This window comes from Onychostruthus taczanowskii, unplaced genomic scaffold, assembly GCF_017590055.1.
Source record: "Onychostruthus taczanowskii isolate IOZ18803 unplaced genomic scaffold, ASM1759005v1 scaffold3, whole genome shotgun sequence".
Classification (NCBI taxonomy): domain Eukaryota; kingdom Metazoa; phylum Chordata; class Aves; order Passeriformes; family Passeridae; genus Onychostruthus; species Onychostruthus taczanowskii.
In genome coordinates this window covers 613,654-641,430 of record NW_024500349.1, presented here as the reverse complement: position 1 = coordinate 641,430, position 27,777 = coordinate 613,654, and the positions used below count along the sequence as shown (strand labels likewise).

Sequence of the window (27,777 nt, the reverse complement as noted above, 5' to 3'; positions counted from 1 at the left end):
GTACTTAGGTGTTTCTGTATTCCTGAAATGATTTTGTTATTTTGGCCAGATGTGACACAAACACAACAAATCTCAAAGATTAACATAAACTAAAGAAAAAGCCAGCCTTCCAGGAATCACATATGGAAATGCATAACAAAGTTGTAGGAAGAAAATAGCCTCCAGTTAATATCTAAAAAAAATATGAACTAGCCTTGGTATACCTTTATCTCTTACAAATTTTAATGTATCTTTAAAGAATAAGTTCAAAATGGAGCTTTCACTGTATGAAGTCAGCACATGATTAAAAATTTTTAAAGAACTCAGAGATTTGTACATAGAGCAAACGTGGAATACTCTGCAGTCAGAGCAAAGAAAAAAAAATGTACATCATCCATGAAGAGAAATTGCTGAAAATAGTTTGAGATACAAGGGCATGAAAGCAATTGTTACGTAAAAATTCACATTAGAAATAAGCAGATCTTTCAAGGAATATAACAGGGACTGATCATAAGTGCAGGCAATGTTTGAGAGGCCAAAAAATGTAGGAATAAATGAGACTTGATGAAAGTCAAGCTGAATTAGATCCTTAATGATTTGGGGGTTTATATGTATAAGTTTATTTAACTATATCAATTACAAGAAAAAAAACTAAATATAAAAATCACTTGTTATGCAATATAATGATGAGATTAATAATCACCTAGGTACAACCTCAAAATGAAACAAATATTCTGTATTATTTACAAATAAAGATGCTGCTGTTGGACAAAGATGCAAATGTGGAGGCAGCTAGGTGCAAACTAAAAGGGTAAATCAGGACATGGAAAACAGAAGCAAAGATCCAAGAGTTTAAAAGGTTCAGAAACATTAGAGGAATTCACAACCTCACTAATGAAATACTGCTGCAGTATTTATTTTGAGATCAACACAGGAAACATAACTTCTGTATGTGATGGAATGATCAAATATAAAATATCTATGTCCCAACAGTTCATGTAACAGTTCTAGTAACCGTGACACAGTGGTGCCTAGGGTGGTAACATTCTTTTGCATTCTGAAACACCAAATAGCTCTTATGTTTCTCTTAACTTACTTTCTACCTGCCATTGTGGTAACAGCATCTATTGCTTCAAAGTATCATCTTTCATTTTTAACCTCTCTGAATCTCTCTTGTGCCAAAGACACAGGAAACAGCTCTTCTGCAGCTTGTGCATTTGTTAGCAGTTTATTCGGACCATCATTAGAACTCAAGAAATGAGCAAGATGTCAGATAGTTAAGCTGCTGATTCCCTAGGACCTGAAAAACTTACCCTTAGAATCAAAGGTAGATGATGTGATTATTGCAAGTGCTACTTACATTTATAAACTGAACTCCCATACTTTCCCATGGAAAAGTGTTATGAACATACAAACTGAAGTTCATCTTTGTTACAAAAAGAACCACCAGTGATTCCTGGAAATCTTGGTGATTCTTGGAAACAGATGTGAAAAAGTCACTATGTTCCACTTCAACAGCAGCAGAGGAAATGGAATGAGGAAAAAGAAACAGATAAGCATGAAAATCCAGTCTAACAATTTTGCCTTTGACATATGATAGACTACTTAATCTGAATTACTTTTGTATTTTTCCGCATGCGTTGGTCTATTTTATTTATCAAAACAACTGCTGAGCTCTTAAAGATTTCTGTTATTAAGGAAAAAAACCCAAACCAGCTGGTTTTATGAAGAAAAGTGCTTTTTAAATGGAAGGAATATTACAAAACCCAAAATCTAAACCAACTAGTTGTTGCAGCACTAAATTACATTTATGGCTTAAATTAATGAACTCTGCGAACAATTAACACATAAAATGCAGTTTGTTATACAAATTCTCCACTATGCTTAGAGTCAAGAAAAAAAGACAACAGACATTAACACAAATGATGTTCAAAGCCACTCCATACACATTTTAAAGGCACTGAATACATGCAGATTATTGAAAAGATGGATGAACAATGACTTATCACACATTTTCTTAAAAATGTTTTGCTAAGTTACAAAAATATTGGAGAGGCTATTAAAATTATATGCTATAATTAAAAAAAATAAAGTATGAAAATATTTAATGAGGAAGCCAAAGTATATTCATTTCCTTTCTTTTTTAAAAAATGAAGTAATAAAAGCAGCTAAAGTAAGGAGCTAATGTCCTGACTCTGATAGTGCTGAAGAAAACTTTTAAAATGTGATGTTTAAATATTTCTAGGCTAAATACCATTGTTTCTGTATGAAGGAAGATACTCTGAGAGAATCTGAAATTGTCCAATTAGTACTTCAGTTTATAACTTTTATTACAGACAATTTTAAAGAGCATTACAAACAAAAGGAAAAAAGTAACAGTTCGCATCTCCATGGCTTGCAGAAAACAGGTTGTAAAATCCTAATCACATAGAAGTGAGGAAATAAGCTTTTTTTTTTTTTTTTTTTCCCCAGGTAATTTAGATGTAAGAAAACTTTATGATTGTGTCATCAAATAATGGGAAAAGTTGCCCAGAGATGGTATGTAGCTCCCAACCCCCGTGCTTTGGCTGTTTGTAGGTCCCAGAAGGAGGGGGCAGAGTGAGACTGGATACGAGGGAGAGATTCTTTGCTGTGAGGGGGGCGAGGCAGCGGCACAGGCTGCCCAGAGAAGCTGGGATGTGCCTTCCCAGGAAGCGTTGAAGCCAGGAGGGACGGGGCTCTGCGCAGTGTGGTACACTGGGAGCTGTCCTTGCCAGGGGCGTTGGAATTGATACCTAAACATTTCAGCTTTTATATATTTCATATATTTGTAATCCTGCAATTCTTTAGTGTGTAACTCCAAACTCCATATCGTGTGTGAGCAATAGGAAACATAAACAAAAGCGAGGGGGATGGGACGGGTGGGGAGGGTGGGAAGCAAACTTGGGTAATGACTTCATTACCTGAAGCTGTAATTGGAAGATTAACCCCCAATATGCAAAGGGATCAAACTTAGGAAAGTAGGAAAACCTGTGACCCGTAGCCCATTTTTGGGTGTAGCCCCTGGGGGAGCTTCATCTGCCCTTAATGTACCTGGAGGCCCTTCAAAAAACATAACCGCTTTTTATTCTCTTAATTTTGTCTGGCCTCTGTTTTTAGGTAGTCCCTAAAGAATCAGGATTAGATGCTCTTCGTGGTCACAGGATGCTTCAGGCTGGAGGGGCCGCATTGGGTGCTCTGGTCCAACCGCCCTGCTCCAGCAGGGCCACCCTGGAGCCCATTGCCAGGAGTGTGTCCCGAACATCCCCGCCCGCTCCCGGCCCGCTCCGCTCGGCGCCGCTGAGGGACGAGGCGGGCCGCGACCGGAAGCGCGCGCGGGCCGTGCTTCCGCTTCCCAGGCGCGCCGGAAGCCGCCGTGCGCTTCCCGTTCCCCTGCGCGGGCGGCGGGGCCGCTGACGGCGGCCGGGCTGGAGCGTGCCGCGGGCTGGGTGAGCGGCTGCCGCGCCCGGGAACCCACGGAGGGAGGGTGGGAGGGTGGCGGTCTCCCGGCTCCGGTCCGCTCTTGCAGCCGCCTCCGCGCTCCGCGTCTCCTGCCGGGAACGGGCTGCGGCCCGGAGCCCTGCGCCCCGTCGGAGGCAGGCGGGCGGGAGGGGAGGGGTGACCTGCAGGCACACAGAGGCGGCCCAGGTGTAGTAAATAATGCTGTTTTTTCATGCTTGCCTGTCCTTTCCTCTGTAGTAGCAGAGGTGTGTAGGATCTCTGGGGTCTGTCTGCATGCGGGCACGTGTGGTGCTAGTAGCTGCCGAAAGCGTAAAGGGAGCTTTGACAGTAATGTGCCTGTTTGAATGTTGCTGGACCAGGTACGAACCGAGACAGGGTAGCATTGGGGCAGGTGGTGGGACTGGGAGCTGTACAATAAAATGCCAGTTTGAATTTCTGCTGAAATCTTCCAAGGCAGGAAGCCTTTCTAGCCTATGGAGCAGGTTTGAGACAAAACTGCCAGACTCTTAGTTTTTGTCACGTAATTCTTTTTAATTAGGCAGGGAAATTCTCTTGTAGATGTTTGAGGGCGTGGCTCTTTCCCAGCGGCACACCCACGGATCCTGCCACAGCGCATCTCGGGTAATGTCTCCTTGCTTAATGCTGGTGTGCGGTTTGTAAACACAGCGGATCCTGTTGTCATCAGTTTGTAGGTGGCCGTGTTGGTTCTGTCTTGGTACATACATACCAGCAAAAACAACAGGTGTTGTGAAGAGAATGCTTAATGATTTGGCCTGAAATGTGTTATGAGATAAACTCTTGGGCTAAAAGGAATTTGGTTTTGTTTGTTTAATGATGATTTCAGATAAAGGGCTTGGGTTTTGATAATGTTCTACAAATTATTTTCTCAACAGTTTCTGTATGCATGGATATCACCTGAATCTTCTTAGCAGACCTTAAATTGTGTGTCAGCTTACCCTAGCCATGAGTGGCTCCAAACCTGATATCCTGTGGGCCCCACACCATGTGGACAGGTTTGTTGTGTGCGATTCAGAGCTGAGCCTTTACCACATTGACTCTGCTGTAAGTTCAGAGCTCAAGGCAGGATCCTTGCGGTTGTCGGAGGAAACTACGGCTACACTGCTGTCCATAAATTCGGATACACCGTACATGAAATGTGTGGCTTGGTATCCCAAGTACGATCCTGAGTGTCTCCTTGCCGTTGGACAGGCCAATGGCCGAGTGGTACTTACCAGCCTCGGGCAAGATCACAACTCAAAATCCAAAGATTTGATAGGCAAAGAGTTTGTTCCCAAACACGCTCGGCAATGCAATACCCTGGCGTGGAACCCCCTGGATAGCAATTGGCTTGCTGCTGGGCTAGATAAACATCGGGCTGACTTTTCCGTACTGATCTGGGATATCAGCAGCAAATATGCCCCAGAGACTGCAGTTGCTACAGAGAAAGTGAGGCTTTCAGCAGGAGATGCGGATGCAGGCCTGGTAGTTACAAAACCACTGTATGAATTAGGACAGAATGATGCTTGTCTCTCTCTCTGTTGGCTTCCACGGGATCAGAAACTGCTCTTAGCTGGAATGCATCGAAATCTGGCTATCTTTGATCTTAGGAACACAAGCCAAAAAATATTTGTGAACACCAAGGCTGTCCAAGGAGTGACTGTTGATCCCTATTTCCACGATCGTGTTGCTTCCTTCTATGAAGGTCAGGTTGCCATATGGGATTTAAGAAAGTTTGAAAAGCCTGTTTTGACCCTGACAGAGCAACCAAAACCCTTAACAAAAGTTGCATGGTGTCCAACAAGGACTGGACTGTTAGCTACTTTAACAAGGGATAGTAACATCATTAGACTGTATGACATGCAGCATACTCCCACCCCCATTGGAGATGAAACTGAGCCCACAATAATTGAGAGAAGTGTCCAACCATGTGAAAATTACATTGCTTCATTTGCCTGGCATCCCACAAGTCAAAATCGAATGGTAGTAGTGACTCCCAACAGGACTATGTCTGACTTCACAGTTTTTGAAAGAATTTCTCTTGCGTGGAGCCCAGTGACATCCTTAATGTGGGCTTGTGGACGACATTTGTATGAGTGTACAGAAGAAGGAAAGGCTAGTTCCTTGGAAAAAGACATAGCAACCAAAATGCGCCTCAGAGCTCTGTCAAGATATGGTCTTGATACTGAACAAGTTTGGAGAAATCACCTCCTAGCTGGAAATGAAGATCCTCAGCTGAAATCGCTTTGGTACACTCTGCATTATATCCTTTATTTTATTGTAGTTTTTGTCCTCAGGAATTAATACACCTTTTTATGTAAGCCACTTACATAAAATGCATTAAAATATTTAAATACAATGCAACATCCTGTAAATACTTTGTATATGTTAACAGGATGTGACTTAAAATTTTTAAAAATTTTTTTTGGGAAAAATTAAGCTTCCTATACATGAAAATACTTATGAAGCAGTATACTGAAGATATGGATCAAAAACTTACAGGAAACAAAGGTCCCTTAGTTTACACTGGCATTAAATCAATTGTGAAGTCATCTTTGGGTAAGAATGTTCAAATTTGCTAAGTATTGTTGTAGTATGTTCTCAGAATGATGCACTCATGAGCTTGTCTTTGGCAATTGTTCAAAGAGACTATTCAAAAATATAAAAGCAAAGTATTTCTGTTTGTGTTTTAATAATGTAAGTTATCAGTAATTTCCAGAGTTTTCAATGTTCTTGGAAAGTCAGTAATTGTAGACACATAGTATCCTCAGAAGTAAATCTTTGAACTGTTTGAAACATTTGAGTTTTCACTCTGGCACTAAGAATTCTTGCTCCATTGTAGACACATAGTATCCTCAGAAGTAAATCTTTGAACTGTTTCAAACATTTGAGTTTGACTCTGGCACTAAGAATTCTTGCTGCATGTTATACTTTTTAGCATAATATTATATTCCCTGCAGAATATTATATTTTTCAATGCTCCACATCAGGGTGTGGTTCTAGAAAGGTGACTTTGCTGTTGTCACTGCTGCTGTATTAAGTACATTTGTATGATGGTATTTAAATAAGTTGACCTCTTCTGAAGTGGTAATCAACCCTGGTTCATCACATTCTGCCTCTCACTGAAATCTTCCATAGTATAATTTATTATTTGAATACTTTCTCTCTTCAGTATGTCTTATTAATAACTATGCTTCTTGGAGCAGAAAATGAGTCTTCAGTGGTGGGAAAGCTTCTAACACATTGATGCTGTCTGAGAGCTGGTAGAGCAGGTTCTTGACATTGTATTATGTATTTTCAATTTGAGCATACTGAGAAGTCCTGTCAAATGTAACAAGTGATAGAAGAAAGAAAAAAAACTGAGAAATATGTGTCAAGCTTAGGTGCATAATTTTTAGTAGATCAAAATAATTTTTTGCATGCTGTTCCTTGCATGGAGTTGTAAGACATGTCAAAGTAGTAAAATGCGATACTCAGCTTTTGTACCCTGCTTTATGATTGAAATCAATGCCTTGTGTTGTGATTGCAATTGAAACTGTCATTTAAGCATAATTTAACTTACATCCCATTTCTAGGAACAACAGAGAACCTCAGGCACAGCAGGAGTGGATCTGATAGACAGGCAGATATTATTCAATATCTGAGTGAGGAGAGATCTTTGGCTTTGCAGCTCTGTGGGTGGATAAAGAAGGGAACAGACTTAGATGTGGAACCTTTCCTAAGTTCATTGGAACAGGAGGGAGACTGGGAGCGAGCAGCTGCTGTAGCACTTTTCAACTTGGATATACGGCGAGCAATACAAATTCTGAATAAAGGAGCTTCCTCGGGAAAAGGTGTGTATTGTGTTTAGTTTTTTATTTTGGCACTGTATCACATTAGTAGTTTTTTTTCTGCTAACAGAATTATGGAAAATAGTATGGAAGAGATGCCTGTTGTGTTGTAAAGTTGTTACTTGAAACACTTGTATTGGAGCTTGACAAATCCTGGTATTTCACTCATCAGACTATCACATACCATACTGTCTATTTAAAATAGACCATATGTTTCAGAATTTCCTTCCTGATAATAGCCTCACAAAGACTTACGTTCAGAACTAGTGGGATTCTTTTTACTTTAATGGAACTGCTGGGGGAAATAGTGTCTGTCTGTGCTTTCCACAGGGAGGGGTCAGAGTGGAGACATGCTATTTTCAAATTCAAGAATAAAATTGAACTTTCTGACAAAATGAATATTTAGATTTAATAGTTTCTGTGTCTTTAGGAAACTTCTTAGCTTGAAACTTTTGTATAAAATTGTCATCCTCCAGCTAGGTCTGTTAAATAATGGCTGGATATACAATCCTGTCTTTTCACTTCTTATGGATATGAATTATGATAATGGCAATCTTTTGTGATAGCTGTTTCAAAATACCACAAGTAGTGTGATGTTGTTTAAAGAGGCTGTCATACATGTAGATGCTAACTTACCTGAACAAAGGCATTTAAAGCAGAAGCTACTATACATGGTAGTGTATGCACATTAATTTAGGTAGTGTTAATTCTACTCCATTTTATGTTGCATCCTGACAAAACACAGTGTTTCATATGGACGCTTTCATTTACAGTTTTAACTGGAGGTTTCTTTAAGTCCTTAACTTGAATAATATTGTTTCACTTTTCATAAATCAGGTGATCTGAACCTTAATGTCGTAGCAATGGCTCTGTCAGGCTACACAGATGAGAAGAACTCACTTTGGAGAGAAATGTGCAGTACTCTAAGACTGCAGTTGAACAATCCTTACTTGTGTGCTATGTTTGCTTTCCTGACGAGTGAGTCTGGTTCATATGATGGTGTTTTGGTGAGTAAATTTCTGTGTTAGGTTAAAATTTCTTTATGCAATAGGAGCCTGTAGATACATGCACTTATGTAGGGGAAGTCCTATATACTCCAAGAATTAATAAAATTTAAACTTATTATTTTATCCTGGTGCTGGTAAATAGCATATCCGTCTGCAGAAGAGACATCTCATATTAGTGAATGTTATGTTAGTGAATAAGTCATGCATGAACAGCCAAAATACAGATAACACGTTTTAGAGGAATTTTTTTTTTAGCATGGAGTTATTAATCCTCTAGAAATACTTTATCAAAATAATTTAAGCAGTGGAAAGAAACAGAAGAGAGATTAATAATGGAATTGCAAACAGCAGACTAAATGCAGGGGGGTTTGCAGAACTTTCGTGAAGCTACATTTGCAATGAAGTGTATTCTATTTTCCCTTGCTTACTTGTTAAAATAATTTCACTTTGTTGAAACAGTAAATAGAGTAGTTCCAGGGCTTCTGAAAGTGATACAGAAATGCCATTTAAAGGGCAAACTAAACCTTTAATCATGAGATACTTTGAGCCTTTGGAGGAGTTAATGTACTTGATTCCTGGTTAGAGAACAGTAGAAATACCTGATTCAGTAGGAATTATTTAGCCTAGGAGAGGACTCCTGTAATGCAGCAGAGTAATTGGCCCAAAGCTGTTGAAAGTGAAGTTGTCATAATTTGATGCTCTTCGGGTAATGAAAAATAAAAACAGCTAAAATCCCAGAGAAGACAAACCTGAGTCTTTTTTTTTTCCTTCTTTCATTCTGTCTGCCTTTGAGAGAGAGTATTGTTGTTCTCTGGATGTTGGGTAGTACTTTTACAGATTTTTTTATAGATGAACTGGCAACTAACACATAATAAGGTGTTGTTTGTTTGGGTTTAATTTTAATTTTTCCTTCAATGAGACCTGTTGAAGTCTGCATGAAAGATTTTGCCAAACACATCTTGTTTTGGCAATGTCAGTCACAATTTCTAATCTGAAAATATCAGAGGGAAAATTATGGGCATAGCTAAGTGTGAGAATTGATATAGAGAAGTATTTTTTTCTGCAGTGTCGCATCTGGTAAAATGGTTAAAAAGCAGAAAGTAAATAGTGATACACTGCTGGACTTGAAGTGTTAATATACTTCTGAGAAATTCATTCTGGATGTTTAGTTTTTGTTTGCTTGGGGTGTTTTGTTTGCTTTGTTAACTTTCATTTGCAATTTAAGGAAGGAATGGAGTGGTTAGGCTAGTTATTATGTAAATACAGTAAGCAGAACTTGGTTTGTTTTTCTTCTGCCTGTGACTTGGTGGGACACCTGGCTTTACATGCTGGAAGCACTGAGTCCTCTACAGGACTTGCAAAGTTTATTTTTGTGGAATTTCATAAACCATGCAGGATTTGTTGTACCAGACTTTCCAGGTAGATTGTTCCCATATCTGCAGTCTTCCTCTGATACCAGTACAAACAAGTAAGCTGATATTTAGAGTTAGCCTTCTCCAGATGTCACATTTTCTTAGTACACAATCACATTAATTTGCATTGATAGACAGTAGTGCAAGTGTTCTAATTTTTATGATGCGTTGGAAAAATGGAAACGTATCTGATGTTAGTAATTCCCATTTTTCTCTCTGAAGTATGAAAATAACGTAGCTGTACGAGACAGAGTGGCATTTGCTTGCAAGTTCCTCAATGATGCTCAGGTAAGTTTGTGGTTGCACCTTTAAACAAACTTTTAAACCGGGCTTTATTCAGATGCAGAAGAAACTGGGGTAGAGGGGTGAACAGTGGAAATAATGAGTCATGAGTGATTTGGTTTTTCTTACCACAGTAAGAAAATACTATACCACACCTTATATATAAGGTGTGCTATAATCTGGTTTTTAGTTTGTACTTCCAGCTTAACTTTTGATTAGGTTTTTGGTCGGTTGATTTGGGGGCTATATTGGTTTTGTGGTTTTTTTAGGTTTTTGTGAGTATTCATTACATGGTAGTTCAAATGCAGTTGCATTAACTGTACACCTGTTTTACTGGAGAGTGTTTCTTCAGTATTTATTTCCTGATGTTAATGTTCTCTCAAATTATGGTTTGGTCTTGCAGCAGAAATGCTCTATTTTAAATTCACCAAAGTATTCTAAGAATACATAACCTCTCTCCTTGCATTTTCTATCAGGAATCCTAAAGTTTGTTTATAAACACTTGATTTCATGCAGTGTCATATGATATAGTAATTTAACTTTTTCGTCATAACATCCAGCAAGTAATGCATTCTGTTAGCTGTAGATGCTGTTTTTACATATATTTCTTCATATGTATATTTTTTTATAGCTCAACAGGTTTATTGAAAAGCTGACAAATGAAATGAAAGAGGCTGGGAATTTGGAGGGAATACTGTTAACAGGGCTGACAAAAGATGGAGTTGACTTGATGGAAAGTTATGTTGACAGAACTGGAGATGTCCAGACAGCAAGCTATTGCATGCTGCAGGTTAGTGTTTCACTCCAAAATAAATTTTGTGGAGGAAAACGAAATGTTTCTTTGTGAGGGTAGTGTTGAATCTTGTGAACTAAAAAGCGTTTTCTGTATTAAACTGGGACAGTTGGTTTGGTTATTTTTGTGGGGTCATCTGAAACTCAGTATTAACTGGTAAGTATGTGTCTTCACACTCTGTGGTTGAGGTAGCTTGAGGAGATAGTAGGGGAAAGAGGCAAAAGAAAATCGTAGTCCTTTTCACTAGCTGAACTGAACATTTATCTAATTATTGCTGGTGTGTTTCCTCACATTTTCATTATTTTTTTTTTGCTTTCAGGATTTTGGTAGAGAACAAAACCAAGATTTTTGTTTGTTTGTAGGCTTTGAGTTTGTTTTTTTTAAAATAAAGGATTTACCTTGGCCCTTACGCAGTAGCAGCTATTGCCAGCGGTGTATTTAACTGCATAAGCAGTCATGACAGTGACACAGATTGTGATACATGGCAGAACTTTCAAATCCTTCATCTCACAGACAGGAGTTCTTAGGAGGACATGGCAGCACAAGTATTTTCAACCAGACAGAAACTGAAGAAAGCATTTATCAAACTCACATTACTATTTCACAGAAAATTCATGATTTTCGGGATAAATGACACTGTATTATTTCTTATATCTTGTAGTACACTTTGTAAAGGCTTTTGAAAAAGTGAGTCATATGTATTGTGTGTCTTTAATGTATGTCTAACATTTTTTCCTGCCTGCTTTAGGGTTCCCCATCAGATGTACTCAAGGATGAAAGGGTTCAGTACTGGATTGAGAACTACAGGAATCTTTTAGATGCGTGGAGGTTTTGGCATAAACGTGCAGAATTTGATATTCATAGAAGTAAGCTGGATCCCAGCTCAAAGCCTTTAGCCCAGGTAAATATAAATCCTATATGAAATGTGACCAGTCCAGAAAGGAATGTGGCATGGTACTTCTGTAAAAAAAATCCTTGCTAGCCATATCTTGGTTTTCATGAGGATTTATGTGCAAAAGAAAGATTTCAGCTTAGCCTGCCATAAAAAAGAGGTGTCACTTTTCAAATAACAGGTCTCTCAGAAATTGTAACTTATCAACACTCTTCTTTTGGGGAAACTGGAAACTCATTTGATTTTTTCCTCTCACATGCTGAAATATGAAATCAGAGATGTATCACCCTGAATTTGGTGTCAGTGTGAGACTGATGCTGAAACCATGGAACTAGTTCAAATTGCTTTTGTTTTAATTGAAAAAAACTTCAAAGCTGTTTTGAAGCCCTTGAACCTGAAACTAAAATGAACAGCAGCAACTTTTTGTTATCAGTCCTGAACATACACTGACCTAAAAACTTAACGCCCTACCCAAATGCTATATTCTTAACATCTGGTGGCATTTTCAGCCAACATGGTCATACCATGGCACCTTCTACTCTCTCATGTCTGCTAAGTATGTTCATTATGAGCTTTAGGGCCGGAGAGTTTCTGAGGAAAGCTGGTTTTGAATTAATTTATCAGTCATAGCTGTTTAAGCAGAGTTGTTCCAAGTGGGAGGGAGTTGAGTTTACTGCTCCTTCCTTGTATTGTTAAGATAAATAGCCCTAAAGAATTTGAAATATTTGCTCCTTGGTATCAAGTCACAAGTCACAACATGAGGGATGTAGATAAATAATATTAGGATAATCCTTATGTTGGGGATTGTAGTGTGAGTCATCTGACTATAAGGAGGGAGAGACCAAACTATATAGTAAGTAGAATAACCCTAATTTCTTCGATTACTGAAGATACAGCTTTTATTATCTTAAATAATATCTTTCAAAGTTTTAGCAATTGTGCTTGTTTTTATGTGCTTTTGAAGTTAGTGAGCATCATTAAGGCCTGCTTCTCAGGGCTGTGTGCCTCATCTATAAGCCAAGATGTTAAGAATTCCTTCACAAGTAGGCTTGGCTGTCCAGAGCACTTGCTAGAATATCTGGTAAATAAATGTTAATTATCTTGAATGGATTCACTCACAGGTGTAGCAAAAGTGGAACCAAACAAAAAAATTAATGGGCATCTGTTCTCTCTAGGTGTTTGTGAGCTGCAATTTCTGTGGAAAATCAATCTCTTACAGCTGCTCAGCTATTCCTCATCAGGGGCGAGGTTTTAGCCAGTATGGAGTCAGCGGTTCACCAACCAAGTCCAAAGTTACGAGCTGTCCTGGCTGCCGAAAGCCCCTTCCCCGCTGTGCACTTTGCCTGATAAATATGGGAACACCGGTTTCCAGCTGTCCAGGTATGACACAGTGGGTTTTAGTTATTCAGCTACAGTACTAGTTGGAGGCCAAATTAGCAGATCCTATTGAAAGATCTTCTGTTGCACTTTGTTTTCTATTTGTGCTTTCACTGCAAATATTCATAGTCATCATTTTGAAGGGAGAAGACCATAATTGAGAACTTGTTTACATCCCATCTAATTTTGGGATGAAACCTTTGTTTCAATTCTTAATGGTCAGATAGTGTGCACAGTTACTTGGTTCTCACAGTTTTCCATGAGCTTGTCAGTCGAATTCCATGATTAGACAGATGTAAAGATCCAAGTATTGTGGGGATCAGTATTGTGAGCTTTATGACTGAAAGAAATTGGGAGTGTGTTTTCTTGAGATCAATTGTAGGCATGCTACACAAATCATTGAATATAAATTAATTATTTTTTAGCTGAAAGATGAAGAGAGGTGTGGGGTACTTTCTGTTACTAAGTATGAAAGAAAGCATGAGTCATGCTGTCACAGCTAAGAGGTATTATGACTGGAATTGTTCAGTTGTAAATGCCTTTGGCCTGGCATTATATAATGTCTACATGAAAAGGATTTCAACCATTTTTTAAGTCAGTCTTATTACAGGGCCATGAGCAGCTGTACACTTGTGTTTATTTACCTCTTCCCGTTTTTTCACTGATCTTTGTTATGACTTCTATATTGTACTTGTTCCAATTCATAACTTAGATTTTGTTGATTTTTTTTTTTCTAAAACAGAAGATTTTATATGCAGCAGAACATAATTCTGCCCATAATTCACTGGACTATAAATCTATCAATAAGGCATAAATCACCATTGAAAGAGATTCTGTCTATAAAACCTGTTCAATAGGCAAGTTTAGCATATCTATAAGATGTGAAGCAACAGTTTAGCATTCTTCCAGCTCTTAATATTTTTACTGACTTCTGTTTTAAAATCACAATGTTTTTTCACATAATGTTCCTTATTTCAAAATCATTTTAATGGTGTTGTAGAGACTGAAATGTAAATCAAGTGTAATGATTTACAGCCATATTTGTGGGGGTGGGTTTGCCTCTGGACAGGAGGATCCAAGTCAGATGAAAAAGTGGATCTTAGCAAAGACAAGAAGTTAGCCCAGTTCAACAACTGGTTTACTTGGTGTCACAACTGTAGGCATGGTGGACATGCTGGACATATGCTGAGCTGGTTCAGGTAAGTTGATGTTAAAATTTTGTTATTTCACATGTGTGTTCTGCACTGAGTAGAACATGTCTCCTTCCCTGTATCTATAAAATCTGTCATTATAAAGTTTAAAAAATAAAACTGAACTATGATACTGCATTTTTCTGTGATGCTATACCTCTGCACATAGTTAAATGTGTAATTGCAAAATTATTTTAACTGCTTTTTATTTTTTTGGCTGTTGCTATTTAGGGACCATACTGAGTGCCCAGTTTCTGCCTGCTCTTGTAAGTGTATGCAGCTGGATACAACAGGGAATCTCGTTCCAGCAGAGACTGTCCAGGCATAAATACTGTTAGAAAATGTGTGGCTCTCTAATGGATGTCCATCATAGTCCAAGCAGATATTTTAGACAAAGGTAATTTGTGACTTACTGTGAAAAAATAAATTGCTATCAAAGTAATAAAATGATGTGTGTATGATTGTGCTTGGTAGAAACAGGTATTCCTGAAGTGAGCCTATAGGTACAGTGCATGGCCCTTAGTCAGAGGACTGAAGAAAGGCACTCCTGGAATTATGGACTCTTTGAATTTACTAAAATGCAAAGAAGACCTTTATTAAAAAAGTTTTCAGGATAATGCTGATTGGTCCCAAAGCTGAGTTTATATGCTGTGAAAGCAGACCTTCAAAATAAACACTTCAAAAGAAGATGGCAAAGTTATGCTGTGGATTCCTCTGTTCATTGTTTGATCACTGTCTTGTATGCAAATATTTGTTTGTTTCCTTGTAGTTTATTCAAAGTGCCACTGCTAACTGCCTTCTAAACATTTTTATTTTAAAGAAAAATCCTTTTCTTTCTGTTCCCAGGTTTTGTTGATAGTAAAGCAATGTCTTTACAATTCAAGTTCTTACTTAAGTAGGCTACATATCTAGCTGATGCAGATTTTAATGCTGAAGAGTTTGGGGCTTTCTCTCCTAGCAATGACTGTATCCTAGAGAAGAGTTCCCTGAGAAGTTCCCTGTGACTGTTTCAGTGCAGAGTGCAGGTAAACTGTAGGAGGTTGTATCTGATAAATTTTTAATTGAGTACTGTGAAGATCTGAAATCTCAAGGACTGGAGACTTGTAAATACGTAAGTTTGAAACTACATGCAGAGTTTTGACTACAAAAATATTTGAAGACTTTGAGATAATCAGCATTTCCCTGTACTTCTTAAATATACTGAGAAGTGTGGAACCAACCTGTATAAATCCTGCTTCTGGTCACTAGTGGACATCCATCTGCTCCCAATTTGAGTAACTGATCAGAGTACTTCTAGATGTGTTACCAGCTGGAATTAAGATTATTTATTAACTTGAGAGAATATCAATGATATTTTGCTAATCCTGTGCTAGGAGCTAATTGGTATTGTTGTCCTTGACTTTGTAGGCAACATTCACACAAATTAGGGAAAAAAACCAAACCTGTTTTAAGGTATGTGATAATAACATCAGTTTACTTGGTGTGTGTTTATTTACAGTATATGAGTTACTCAACACTTGTGTGCTATGAAATACTAAATGGAATGCTAGCAATAAACTGGTACAGTTTGCCAGGACTGTGAAAATTGGTAAATTTCAAAGAGAATATATTGTAATATACCACTAGTTCTATGTGCTCTGGTGTAGTTTCAAGAAGATAAAATGTGGAAATGTACAAGATGTAGATGTACTGTGGATGTACAAGATTACATTCAGGACTTTGGGTTATATTTTCTGAGTTAGCATTAATGTTGTAATAAATCTGCATTTATTTTGATCTAAAATTGGCAAAGATAATTTTTTAGTTAAAAATCTAAGAGGTACTTGATATTTCTAGGCATGGGAGAGCAGTTCCTTTTTTTTTTCCTTTTAGAATATTTATTTCTCATTCCAGTATTTTTGCACACTTCACATTGCTGTTGAAGAGCTCTTCAAAATGTTCTCCATTTATAAATGTAAACTGGGGCTTACTGTATGATACTCTATTTATATAAATACAGGCAATAAAGGTTTTGGTTTATGTAAATGAAGATTGGTAAGTGTCAAGTGTTTGCTTTTTATTCTTGTGTAGTAACATTTAGTGAATTTCCCTGATAATTTCCATGTTGAGGTGAATGCAACTACCAACATACAGTGTCTCATTTTCTCATGTAAAGAAAATTAATCTATAATGTTTTCACCTCAGCTATAACTGTTTGACACACACTGTGTGTGTCAAATTCTATCACTAAGTTAAATTGCTCACTTTAATATTCCTATCTTTGTAGTGCTTTGGATTATTAATGTGTATATTCTGGCACTATGGGTTTTGGTTGTTGCAATTAGCAATCAGGCTTTGAGGTCAGTAGTTACACAATTTGCAAAATTTACAAAGCAAAAGCTTTGTTTTTTAATTACAGATTTTTTTCCTTGTTTTGTTTTTAAATTAATAAATCTGTCACTTTTGGGGTGATTTCTTGCTTTCTAACAAAAATATAGCTACACCCATTTTATTAGCTGCAGTTATTTTTTTGTTTACTTTTGTCTGGTAAATCTCAGCTCAACTCTTCTGAAGGCGTCCTTGCTTGCTAAAATATTGTGATCCTGTGGCTCATGCTGATTACATTCCACTGTTGTAATTTTGCTAGATGCTCCAGCCTTGCAGCCCTTCCTTGATTAAGCACAAGCACTTTATCATCACACGGGCTCCTTGCTCGTGAGCACCACACAAGTTGTGTACATGCCCATGCCCAAGCCAGGACAGCACAGTAGGCAAGCAGGGTCAGCCAAGAGCCCAGCAAAAAAGTACCAAGTCTCAGAAGTCAGTCATGAATGTAGTGGCAGCAGTCCTGTTCCAAATAGCATTAACTTCTGTAAGTCTGCTCCAATTACAGCATTCATTTCCTATGCCCCTTCTCCTCTTCCAGGTTCCCACCATGCACCAGCCTTCTGTCCTCCTAAAGAAGCCACCAGCTCCTCTTCATGCTTTCCACTACTGGTCCATTACTGGCTTTGGTGACATCCCTCTCTGGTGTTTCTGATTCAGTTGCCCTGGTGCCTCCCCCTTTGGTCAGTATCCCATGAAGCCCCTACTTCCCATTTTCTTACCTGTGAGAACTGGCAGTTTCTCACCTTTCATTGTGTGTGGTGCCTGGGGTCCTGCTAACCATCAGGCCTAGCTGACATGGTTGTGTCTTTCCCTAGGTATTTAAAACAGCTGGCAGTTTTCAGCATGGCAGTGTAGGAAATTATACTGATAAATGCATATGTGATCTGAGCACTACTCCAGTACCAAGAATGTTTCACAGTTCCTTGCATTGCTGTGTGATTTGTACAGCCATGAAGCCAGGGTAGGCCATTTATTCACAAAGACTGATGGTCTGCAGAGAAGCAGACAAATGAAAAGCGTGTAAGGGAAACTTTTAGTTGTGTACAGCTTGCCCAGCCACTTTTCACTGCTGCAGGACTGCATGAACAAGAAGAGTCTTGACTGACAAAGGGAAATCAGCATTTCCCACTTGGAGTGTTCAAACTTTTCCTCAGAAGACCTATACCCCAGGCTGTTCTCTGAAGTGCTAAAGCCATCTAGTGGCAGAATGCTCCACTGGGCAGGGGTGGTCTGAGGAACTGTACATAACGTTTTACAGAGTATATGTACACACACAAAACACCAATTTTCTAAAGCAGAATGGAACAAAATAGTTTTAAATGCTAGGAAAACATGCATGCAGTTATTAAGAATGACATTTGATTCTACTGAGCACTTTATTTAAGTGATGATAGACAGGGCGTGGTATTGTGCCACACGGACCTTGTTTGTAGGAGACTGCTTCCTACTTCCAAGACCTCCTTCCCAGTCAGAGTAACTTTGTATCTGTAAGAGGTATCTGTGTTCTAGGTGGGGAGGGAGGAAAAAATAGATCCTCTGTTAACTTGATCATCCCCTCCAGTTTGTAGTGAGTTCAAAGTGCAAGTTTTTGAAACATATTCCTTGACTAGAAAAAGAGATGTCTATAAAAAAGCACAAAGCTATCAATCTTATTAAGGCACTACTAAACCTGAAACCAGTTTGTACAAAAGTTCAAAGAACATGGCTACAGTTTACTTAAAATACTTTGAAATACTTTATTAATTCCCAGAGAATATTTCCAAAGTTCAACTTTACTTTAAATGTGTTACCTCAAGTGATGCAAAAATTTTGCTAAGTGTTGTAAGTAGCCTGGATAGTAACAAAATTGGGGACTGTTGGAAGTTCCTAAGGTTAGTCACCATGATAAGCTGGCTGAATCCTTCAGCTGTGCTTGAAATCCCCAAGCCTAATTCGACACCTTCTAGGTGTTTAGCATCATGCAAAGGCAAGAACCTTGCACTCCACTTTGTTAAATTTAACTGTGTCAGGTCAAATAGAACAGGAGTCGCTACATATCACTGAAAATAGCACTCTTAATATTTAATACTGACACAAATGGCCAAATGCAGTGAATCTTCTTTATTGGTGAAGATACCATTTTCAAGATGCAAAATACCCCTTCAATACAATAAATTTATATCAAAGCAAATTAAGTCAAAAATCTTTATATTGAAATCCACCAATTTTTTTTCATAAAAGTTTCCTGTAATGTATCCTAGAACCTCTACCAGCTAGAAAAGGATGCTTAGAAAATTTCAGTTTCTGACAAGTCTGATCTTGCAAGAGAACACTCCTCATAGATGCAAAAGGGTTAAATATATATAGTAAGACATTCATTTGTTCTTGCTGAATAAATACATTTTCAAACAAAATACTCTTCATAGGCAACACTTTGTACATGTAACAGTGTCTTTTCAGTATTTTTGTTGAAAATAAATGCAACTGTTACCACGCTGTCAGGCAAGAAATCACACTACTGTTGTCCCCTCTGAAGCTCTAAACATATGCTAATAAAAATCAAGTGTTCCTCCCAGTACCAAACGGGAAGTATTCAGGGAATTCATGAATAATTTTTAGTGCTTCATTGTAGAGTTCCAGATCTGAAAAAGGGCAAAGAAAATGGTTATAATGCATAAGTTCAATTCCCCACAAGTCACAGACAACATTCAAGCACTGCTTATTTTAAAGCAGTACTCCTGAGTGATCCCAGTCTCCCTCAAGCTCCCATTTTCCCACGGCAGGAACACTCATTGCTTGTTTTCTGGAGGGCTACTTTTAGGCCTGCTAGCTGCAAAACCACACAAGGTCCAGAGCAAGGTGAGAACCACGTGGTCAGGAGTGGGAGAACAAACAGGCCACAGCAATGATCTAGATGGCTCCAGCATTGAGTCACTTCCTACAGTTTAACTGTAAACCACTACATTTGGTACAGAACTTTCCTCATTACACTCTTCTTCTCTACACCCTGTACCATATCTGGCAGCTTGAAGAAAGACTTTGTCTGTAAAAAAAGGTAACTAGGCTTTCCCTTCTTGTTTACTGAAGATGAGTTCAGAACTCAAAATGAATTTGCTATAATGCATATTCTTACTTACCAAATGAACTTTTATCTTCTCTGAACTGGACATATGATGCACACATGATGGTTGCCTGATTTGTTACTCTTCCCACCACTTCAATAACACCTGAAATCTCCTCATCCAGCTAGAAAACACACCAAAGATGAAATTAGTAACACTAAATAGCTGCTGTCTTTACTGCACAGCTAGGAACTCTGCACAGCTGATAATTCGTTCATGACAGATTCTGTTCCATGTCAAACAATATAGTACTACTGGACAGCCTGGTCACCCTCCCCCCAAAAATCCCACAAAAACCTTGATCCACTTGGAGATTTACAGGTTTTGTAATAGCCAATTCAATACCAATAGGAAAAAAAAATGCAAAGATGCATCCGAGGAAAGATACTGGTTCATAAGTATATAAAACTGTGTCATTTAATCACTGAACAGAGATAATCTAGGACACAGAACAATTCTGATTTTAATGCATTGCTTTTAAACCTGTGTCAATTATAGAACTCTAAGAGTTCAGGAGGTATCACACATTCCAGAGAGCAGTTCCAATGTTCCACATTCAGAAGGTATACCTGGAAATAATTTCTTAAGTAATCTGTCATTAAGTATTCAGAGTACAAAGATACTGTCACCAATAAGCCTTTAGTGGAACAAAGGAAAAAAAGGCTAAAAATTATATCTTACACCAAAATAATACAGCTTGAATGTTTTCTTTGTTTTTTAAGATACAAATTTTAACAGTGCAGTACTGTTTTGGTAATGCTTTTCCAATATCTAAGGCTTATTTTTTACTTTTCTAGTAAGTCTGTTGGAAAAATTCTCTCCCCATAATTTTGGGGTCCTCTGTTGAAAGAGGGAACTAGACATGCACAAAGAGTGAAATACATTGAAAGGGAAAAAAGTTAGAAAGCATTTTGATTAGCAAATCTATTAAGTTTCCCCACTGACATTGTGTGAACTGGAGAGATGAACTTGGCCTTGTTTTTTTGCACACACCAGTTTCTTCCAAGGCAGTGGAACAGAGACAGAAGTGCCCAGCACTACAGCTTTGCATTTACAGAGTTCAGCCACTTACACTGTTAGAGAAAATATTATAGAATCATTGGTCAGATGCTAACATCTGAATTTTTAACAACCCAAGGCAGGAAATGTTTTCATGAACTCAAGAAAAAGGTTAGAGATGTTTTGTTGCAGTTTGATGTCAGCAATTTTCACATTTATAAGACAAAACTCTGCCAGATTAAACTGCATTTTTCATCAACAGGGACAGACTCTTGTCTTGAAAGACTGAGAGAGTACCATAAGCAATTATTTCCCATTGAAATGGCAAGGTTTCTCAGCATTCAACAACTCATTCACAGAAAAAGATGTAAATATACACATGCACTGAGTCAAACTAAAGCCTTTGCCATAACAATTAAAATAATTCTTTAATTACAACATTTCTAGATGGAAAAAACATACTCAGAATCAGAAGAGAATGCCAAATTATTATTACTTCAGTGGTAGGTGATAACAAAAGAGGCAGTACTTTTCTTGAATAGTTCTAATTATATCTTACTCCCATTGCATTCATTGCTTTTTTTTTTTTTTTTATAAGAAAGAATGCTTCAAGCTAACTGTGGAGTTTACTGAAAAGCTATGACAAGTGTTCTAAGAGGATGCAGCAATGTTAACTCAAAAAACTCTTGAAAACACCATGTTCTTTTTGATTATAGAAGCGATAAGAAAATGGGAAGACTGAAATTAAAATAAGCTGATAAACGTAGTGAAATACATTAAACTGTGAACAATTAATAGACAAAATAGCCAGACAGGGATATGCCTGACAAAGAATGAATTGTCTCTTAACCCCAGCTGAAAATTGATCAAGACCAAGGCAGCTCATGGGTAGGTTAGCTGAAAGGTTAGCTACAGGTTGGCTGAAAGACGCAAGAAAGAGAAGCAATGAAATACAGGTGGAAAAACTCAAAACCTCAGGTAGGGGTTTCAGAAGAGACAAAACCTCCGGAATCTACAAGAGGCGGCATTAAGTATTTCCAAAATATTCCTTAACTTACAGGCTCGCTCAGCTCCACAGTCGTATGCTTTCCGAGCCCATCCGTAAGCACGACAAGCTTCCCGCTAGGATGAATCTACAAAAGAACATTTAAGTCTAGAAAAAAAGGCCTGTGCGCTCCAGAGGCAGCCGGCAGCGCCGCAGCTTTGGCCGCCTCAGCCAGTTCTTTCCCGCAAAGACGCGTCCGCCTCCCGCCCTGCTCCCAGGCCGCCGGGAGCTGCCCCAGGGACGGCGCCAGCCGCTCCCCAGAGCTCCGGGGCAGCCCATCCCCGCTCCCGGAGCCCACCCAGCGCCCCGCGGACCTTCTCGACGCGCCCCACGAAGCAGACGGGCTGCCCGATGTGCTGCGCCAGCTGCCCCGTGGCGATGCGCGGCCGCGGCACCTCGTGGATGTCACCCATCGCTGGCGCCGCTTCCCGCCTTCCGCCGAGGGAGGGACGGCGGCCCCGGGAACGCGGCGGTCGGGGCGGGACTTCCCCTCCGCCCGAGGCGACCCGGAAGCGGAGGCGCAGGCCGGTGAGAGCGGCGGCGGCAGCTGCGGGGGGGTGGGTGATGGAGGGGCGGCTGTCGATGCTGCCGCGGCGGGGAGGGCGGTGGGGCCGAGCCCCGGGGAGGCCGGGGTGGCCGGCCGTCAGCTTCCAGCTCTGTCCTGTCATTTAATCCTTTGAAATCGCCCCATATTTCCACTCCCCGGCGTTTTCCCTCTCCCTTCAGATGCTGGTTTCGCTCTGGTGTAATTTGGCAGCGTGCCCTGGCAGCCAAGAGGGCAGGAGGTGTTCTGGGGTGCATCAAGCACAGAGCAAACAGAGCTGGTTATCCTGCTGTAGTCAGTGCTGGTGCGGCCTCACCGGGAATACAGGGTCGTTCTGGGCTCTGCAACTACAGCCAGAGGAGGGAATCAAAGCTGGTGAAGGCAATGGCCTGTGAGAAACAGCTAAGGACTTCGGGTTTGCCTGGTGTGGAGAAAAGGAGGCTGAGGTTTGTCCTCATCACTCTACAGTTTCCTGAGGAGGAGAAGCGGAGATGATGAGACGCTGATCTCTTCTCCCTGGTGTCCAGTGGATATCCCAGGGCATGTGGCAGTGATTCAAAGCTGCACCAGAAGAGGTTTAGATTGAACATTAGGAAGCGTTTCTTTTCTGAGAGGGTAGTCAAACTCTGGAACAGGCTTTCTAGACAGGTGGTCCATGCCCCAAGCCTGTCAGCATTTAAGAGGCATTTGAACAATGCCCTTAATAACGTGCTTTAGCTTCTCATCCTCCCTGAAGTGGCCAGGCAGTTGGACCAGATGATCATTGTAAATTTCCAACTGAGCTACTCTATTCTATTAATTTCATTTTATTTCATCACTGAAATTGAGCTCGTGCTCAATCCCCAAGTTTAGAACAACTGATGGATGTAAGACAGTTATAGCATCTGGACATGGCACTTGCATGCATCTTGTCTTTTTCCACGTGTTTTCCCAATCGATCCTTAGCATGGAAAGGTTCCTCCCAATTGCTCTTACTGCAAAGGTGACTCGCATATCCCAATCTGCATTTGACGTGGTGTTGCCAGCAGGTGGAGGGAGCTGCTGCTTCCCCTCTGCTATGCACCCGTGGGCACCGGAGTGCTGGGTGCGAGGGCACATGTGGAGGTACTGGCGAGAGGCCAGAGAAGGGTCACAACAATGATTAAGGCACTGGACCATCTTAAACATGAGGAAAGACTGAGAGAGCTGCAGCTGTTTAGCCTAGAGAGGAGAAGGCTCAGGGGGCTCTTCTTAATGAATATAAATACCTGGTGGAAGGGTGTAAAGAGGACAGTCAGGCTTTATTCTGTCAGGGGCAAAAGGTACAAACTGAAACACTGGAGGTTTCTCAGGGAACATCAGGGAATACTTTTGTCACTGTGAGAGTGACCAAGCACTGGTACAGGTTGCCCAGAGAGGTTATAGGGTCTCCATCCTTGGAGGAAGTCAAAGGCCACCTGGATATGGTCCTGAACAACCAGCTTTAAGATGGTTCTCCTTAAGTAGGGGGTTGGACAAGATGACCTCTGAAGTTCCCTTCCAATTGCAGCCATCCTGTGGCTGTTATTTCCTTTTTTTTTCCAGGACTGGTGTTTCAGGAAGTACTCGGAAAATCTAACTCTGGTCTGGCTTAAAAGGGCAATCACAAAACTGCCCACGTGCCAACTGTCTCTTGTAACCAGCCACGGGCCAGTTCAGCTTGCTATCCAGTACCAAGTGGTTTTTCTAAGTTGGCTGGGTAGTGTTATACGGCAGTAGCTTGTGTCAACAGCTTGCCAAGGAAACAAGCTACTGCCAGAAAGCTGTGCAGAGCCAGCATGTCACCAGGGAGTGCTCTGGACTTAAATCTAATATGAGATTTAGCTGCTTGCCATCCCCTCAGTGCCGCCCTGACATTCACCTGTTCAGTATTTCATTTGCAAGAGAATATCCTCATCTCCATAGCGTATCTTCAGAGATTTGAAAGGAAAGATCTCATCACTGGAGCTGTTGTAGCAAGGTGCAGCAGGCTGCTGCACAGTGGCCCTTCTAGGGCTGAAGGGTTTGAAGGGTCAGTGTCTAGAAAAACACGTACAAGTTCTTACAAATGCGTGTCTGTATCACACTTAGCAGCTGTTGAAGGTTTGCACTGTAAAGAAAATTGAAGGGAAAACAGTAGGCTTCAGCCTGTCCAGTATTGTGTTTCATTAACACCTAGCTTTCTCTTTTTGCATTTCCTGTCTTCAGGGGTTTGAATGTTTACATCAATTTAAGTGCTGTTATTTCACTCCTGGCTTTGTTTTTGTCACCTGTGCTTTTATTGTCTGACTTGGTTGTGGCTGAATTTTTATGATTCAGCCTCTTCAAGTGTTTTTATATTATTGTAATTTGGGTTGTATAGTTCTTGTATTTCTGCTTTCCTTAAATTTTATAGAAACATTAACAAAAATACTAACATTTTATGCAATACAGAAAAAAATATCTTTGTTAATGTTTCATTATACATATATCCATTTTTTTTAAAATTTGGGGTTCTTGGGATACTTTCCATTCTTCTGTTTTCAAGAAATAGAAACTTAAGAACCATGACTAATGTTAATGCCAGAGAAAAGAAATTATATGACTTTTTTTTCCTTCTTCCTGTAGTAACTTACACTAGGCCAAAAGCTTTTAAACTGTTCTTTTGGTGTCAGAGAGAAATATTTTCAACATGCATATTCTCGACTCTTAAATTGGTTGTTTTCATGATAAGAAGGATTGTACAGGGCTGTAAACATCTTGCTCTTTTTCTGATTGCTGCTTTATTGGTGAATCACAGCAGATGGTAGTATGGAAGTGAGAATTGCTCTGATGCTGTTTTCTTTTTCTATAGATTGTATATCTTAAGCTTCTAGATGTGAAATTATTCCAGTTCTTTTTTAAGGTCAGTTTTGTGTTTTCTTCTGTCCTCATTTCATCATTTATGCAATTACTGGCAGTGCCACTACAATTCTGCTTTGCTGTATTACTGGGCATTGTCTCTTCATCTTAGTCTGCATCTTTGGTGTTTTTAACATTAAATTATGATTCTTCTCTGGTTTTGTGAACATTCAGAAAAGGCTGAAAAGTAATAGTAAATATACAAAGATCTTTGTTGTATAGAAAAATTTTATTTGATTTAACATATTGATTTGGCTCAAAGGTCGCCTATAGTTCTTGTTAAAGGAGACTGACAAAATGCAGGAGGAATAAATTAACCCCTTTGTGCAGCTCTGTAACTCATCTTTGTCCAGTGCCACGTATGTTCTCAGAGCCTCACAGAAAGGCAAAATATTTTTTGCAGCCTCACAGAATTGCTGTAGCTCAGAGCTTATTATTTGCTAATGACTGAAGCTGTGCCAAAAGCATTATTCTTAACTATCAGCGATTGTGTTCACTTTTTTTGTCAGAGAGAAACATGAGGAGGAAGGGAATTGCATATTCCTACCAAGGGAGATTTTTATCTTTAGGCAGTGAATTCAATTTCAGGTCTCCTATAGAAATAAAATTAATCCCATCTGGAAGGGAAAAGTGCTGTGCTATATAGGAGAAATGACTTCAGGAATGTGGTACTATATCTGAATGGTGGGTGTATTTTCTGTGATTTTGTGCTGACAGCTTTTTTAAAAAATTCCCACAACTAAGTGCTTTTTTTCTCAAGTCTGTGTGACCATGCATCCAGGTCTCCAAACTTCAAATTTAATTTTTACTCTGAAATGAAACTTGTATGAAACTGGTTGTTCTGAGCTTTCATTGCCTGAAACCTCATCTTATCTACAAGTAGTAAAACTGCAGCCTGATTCTGCAAGTGCTTAAACTGTGTCCTTATCTTCAAGAGCACGAGTGTTTCCATTCAGCTCTGTGTTTCTTTGTTGGATAGGGGCTTTGTTCAGTTTTTAACATGTGATTCAAGAAATTTAGTGGTTGCATTTCCCGTTGCTGGGGAGATTTATGTTTACTTTTGAAGTAGCACAGTTGATAAGATTCTTAAAAGAGCATCACAAATGCATTGCCTGTCTACACTCTTTCCCTTACCCATGCTGTACTGTATGTAGCTCTATTTTTTGTTTCTGTGCTCCCCCCTCTGTTTTTTTAGTCATTCTTTGTTTTTAAGTTTATGGTGTGTTCAACAAAGTTACCGAAATGTGAAAGTAATAGTTGGTGAACTCTTCCTTCCACATACCTTTCAAAGAGAAGATCTACAAGCACAACTTTTGTTTCTAGGAGGCTCCTAGAGAAGGAAACACTAAATATGTTAGTCTTCTTAATATGTGGTTTTTTATACTGCCTCCCCACATTCACAGTCACAAAATACAGCAGGTACTGTTTCCTTAGTGCTGGGCTGGTGATTTTAACAGCATAAGACTTGAGGCCTGAGCTTAGGACTTACTTCTGTTAATTTTGTTTGGATTTCTGCTTCAGGCAAACCTATATGTGGGTTTTGATTGTAATTTGGTTTGGTTTTGGTTTTTTGTTTTCTGTTAGAGAAATACTGCTGGCAGTAAATTAAGCTACTTCAGAAAGAGAAAATTCCAAAATAAAGATCAACACTTACGTATGTAGATAAGATGAATTCTGTGGGTTTTAGAAAAAAATGGGATAGTGTCAACAAAAGCAAAAAATCTAGTATGTGAAAGTGCTTGTAACCTTAATTTGGCTAGATCAACTTGTCCTGATCACTAATTTACTCTGAATTTAAATGCCTATTATCTTTTAAGCAGTGACGTTTAGGTATGTTAAGTATGGAGGATTTAAAAGACTAAAAGTGCGTGGTTCCCTGCACAAGTCTTTTGTGCCGTGTATATACTGATTAAGATGCTTTTCTTTGTGCTAGAAAGAAGGGAAGGGGGACATTAAGTGATAGAGCTGAAAACTGTACAATAACGCAGATCTCAAAAGAGAAAAAAATGTGAGTGGAGCAACTGCAGCTCTGGCACCTCGAGTGACTGGCTGGAATCTGAGCCTTTACCAAAGCTATCTCTGAGATTTTGCACATCAAGTTGATTTTGCTTCTTGTTGTTGCACGCTTAGGATGAAGGTAAAATTGCATTTTAAACTGTTCCACAACTGCCTCTCCTTCATACATCATTGGAGCAGAAACCTGACTCTCGAGCATTACAGCACAGGTTTTTACCACTTGAGCTATGGGACTGACAACCCTAATTGGTAGCAGGAGAAGACTTATTCCCTGAGGGCTGAAAAAGGAATATGCTGCTGGCGCCATGTGTTGAGCCTGGGTGTGGGGGGAGGTAAGGAATAAATGAGATAATTAGGAGTTTCTACTGTGTAATCTCCATGGAACTGGAAATATCAGTATTTCTCTTGCTAATGCAGGAAAATAAGCAAAAGGGAATAAAGTGTTGTAAAATAACATTTTTTTAAAATATCTGTATTCCTGGGATTGCATCACAGAATAGTTTGTTCTGGTTTTGTGCACATTAATGTAGTTTATTTGGTGGCCAGAAGTTGCACTGTATCAGCATAAGCAAGCAGGCCAGGCTGTGGG

General features: G+C 39.4%; 3 protein-coding genes across 7 annotated transcripts in view; 2 read left to right on the top strand and 1 right to left on the bottom strand.

Annotated features, from left to right (window-relative positions):
* The first annotated feature begins 3,368 nt into the window (after positions 1 to 3,368).
* MIOS (meiosis regulator for oocyte development) lies at positions 3,369 to 16,249 on the top strand. Of its 3 annotated transcripts, XM_041408633.1 has the most exons (12): positions 3,405 to 3,446; positions 4,018 to 4,080; positions 4,353 to 5,719; positions 5,917 to 6,015; positions 7,032 to 7,289; positions 8,124 to 8,293; positions 9,928 to 9,993; positions 10,619 to 10,777; positions 11,529 to 11,681; positions 12,848 to 13,052; positions 14,119 to 14,248; positions 14,471 to 16,249. In XM_041408633.1, the coding sequence occupies exons 3-12, from the start codon at positions 4,423 to 4,425 to the stop codon at positions 14,565 to 14,567; spliced, it is 2,634 nt and encodes an 877-aa protein (XP_041264567.1). In that variant the 5' UTR covers positions 3,405 to 3,446; positions 4,018 to 4,080; positions 4,353 to 4,422; the 3' UTR covers positions 14,568 to 16,249. The 3 variants fall into 3 exon arrangements, with proteins under 3 accessions (XP_041264566.1, XP_041264567.1, XP_041264565.1); XM_041408632.1 differs by lacking the exon at positions 4,018 to 4,080 and having other exon boundaries at positions 3,369 to 3,446; XM_041408631.1 differs by lacking the exons at positions 3,405 to 3,446; positions 4,018 to 4,080 and adding an exon at positions 3,472 to 3,645.
* A 2,068-nt stretch (positions 16,250 to 18,317) lies between these two features.
* Positions 18,318 to 22,233, bottom strand: RPA3 (replication protein A3). The gene is made up of 4 exons (XM_041408478.1): positions 22,066 to 22,233; positions 21,765 to 21,839; positions 19,723 to 19,831; positions 18,318 to 19,227 (listed from the first exon to the last, which is right to left on the bottom strand). The coding sequence occupies exons 1-4, from the start codon at positions 22,162 to 22,164 to the stop codon at positions 19,145 to 19,147; spliced, it is 366 nt and encodes a 121-aa protein (XP_041264412.1). The 5' UTR covers positions 22,165 to 22,233; the 3' UTR covers positions 18,318 to 19,144.
* Positions 22,234 to 22,241: 8 nt separating this feature from the next.
* Positions 22,242 to 27,777, top strand: part of UMAD1 (UBAP1-MVB12-associated (UMA) domain containing 1) — a 79,461-nt gene continuing 73,925 nt past the window's right edge. The window contains exon 1 of one of the 3 annotated variants that reach the window (XM_041408476.1): positions 22,242 to 22,279. The gene's annotated coding sequence lies outside the window, so the exon portion shown is untranslated. Of the gene's footprint in view, positions 22,309 to 25,146; positions 25,177 to 27,777 lie in introns of those variants that run through there. The other 2 variants (XM_041408475.1, XM_041408477.1) reach the window with 2 other exon arrangements.

Coding starts and splice junctions, on each gene's coding strand:
- MIOS (XM_041408632.1), top strand. CDS start 4,423: ATGAGTGGCTCCAAACCTGATATCCTGTGGGCCCCACACCATGTGGAC. Junction 7,290..8,123: donor AGGAGCTTCCTCGGGAAAAG/GTGTGTATTGTG, acceptor TTCATAAATCAG/GTGATCTGAACCTTAATGTC. Junction 9,994..10,618: donor AGTTCCTCAATGATGCTCAG/GTAAGTTTGTGG, acceptor ATTTTTTTATAG/CTCAACAGGTTTATTGAAAA.
- RPA3 (XM_041408478.1), bottom strand. CDS start 22,164: ATGGGTGACATCCACGAGGTGCCGCGGCCGCGCATCGCCACGGGGCAG. Junction 21,840..22,065: donor TCGTGGGGCGCGTCGAGAAG/GTCCGCGGGGCG, acceptor GTTCTTTTGTAG/ATTCATCCTAGCGGGAAGCT. Junction 19,832..21,764: donor CTGTGGAGCTGAGCGAGCCT/GTAAGTTAAGGA, acceptor TGTGTTTTCTAG/CTGGATGAGGAGATTTCAGG.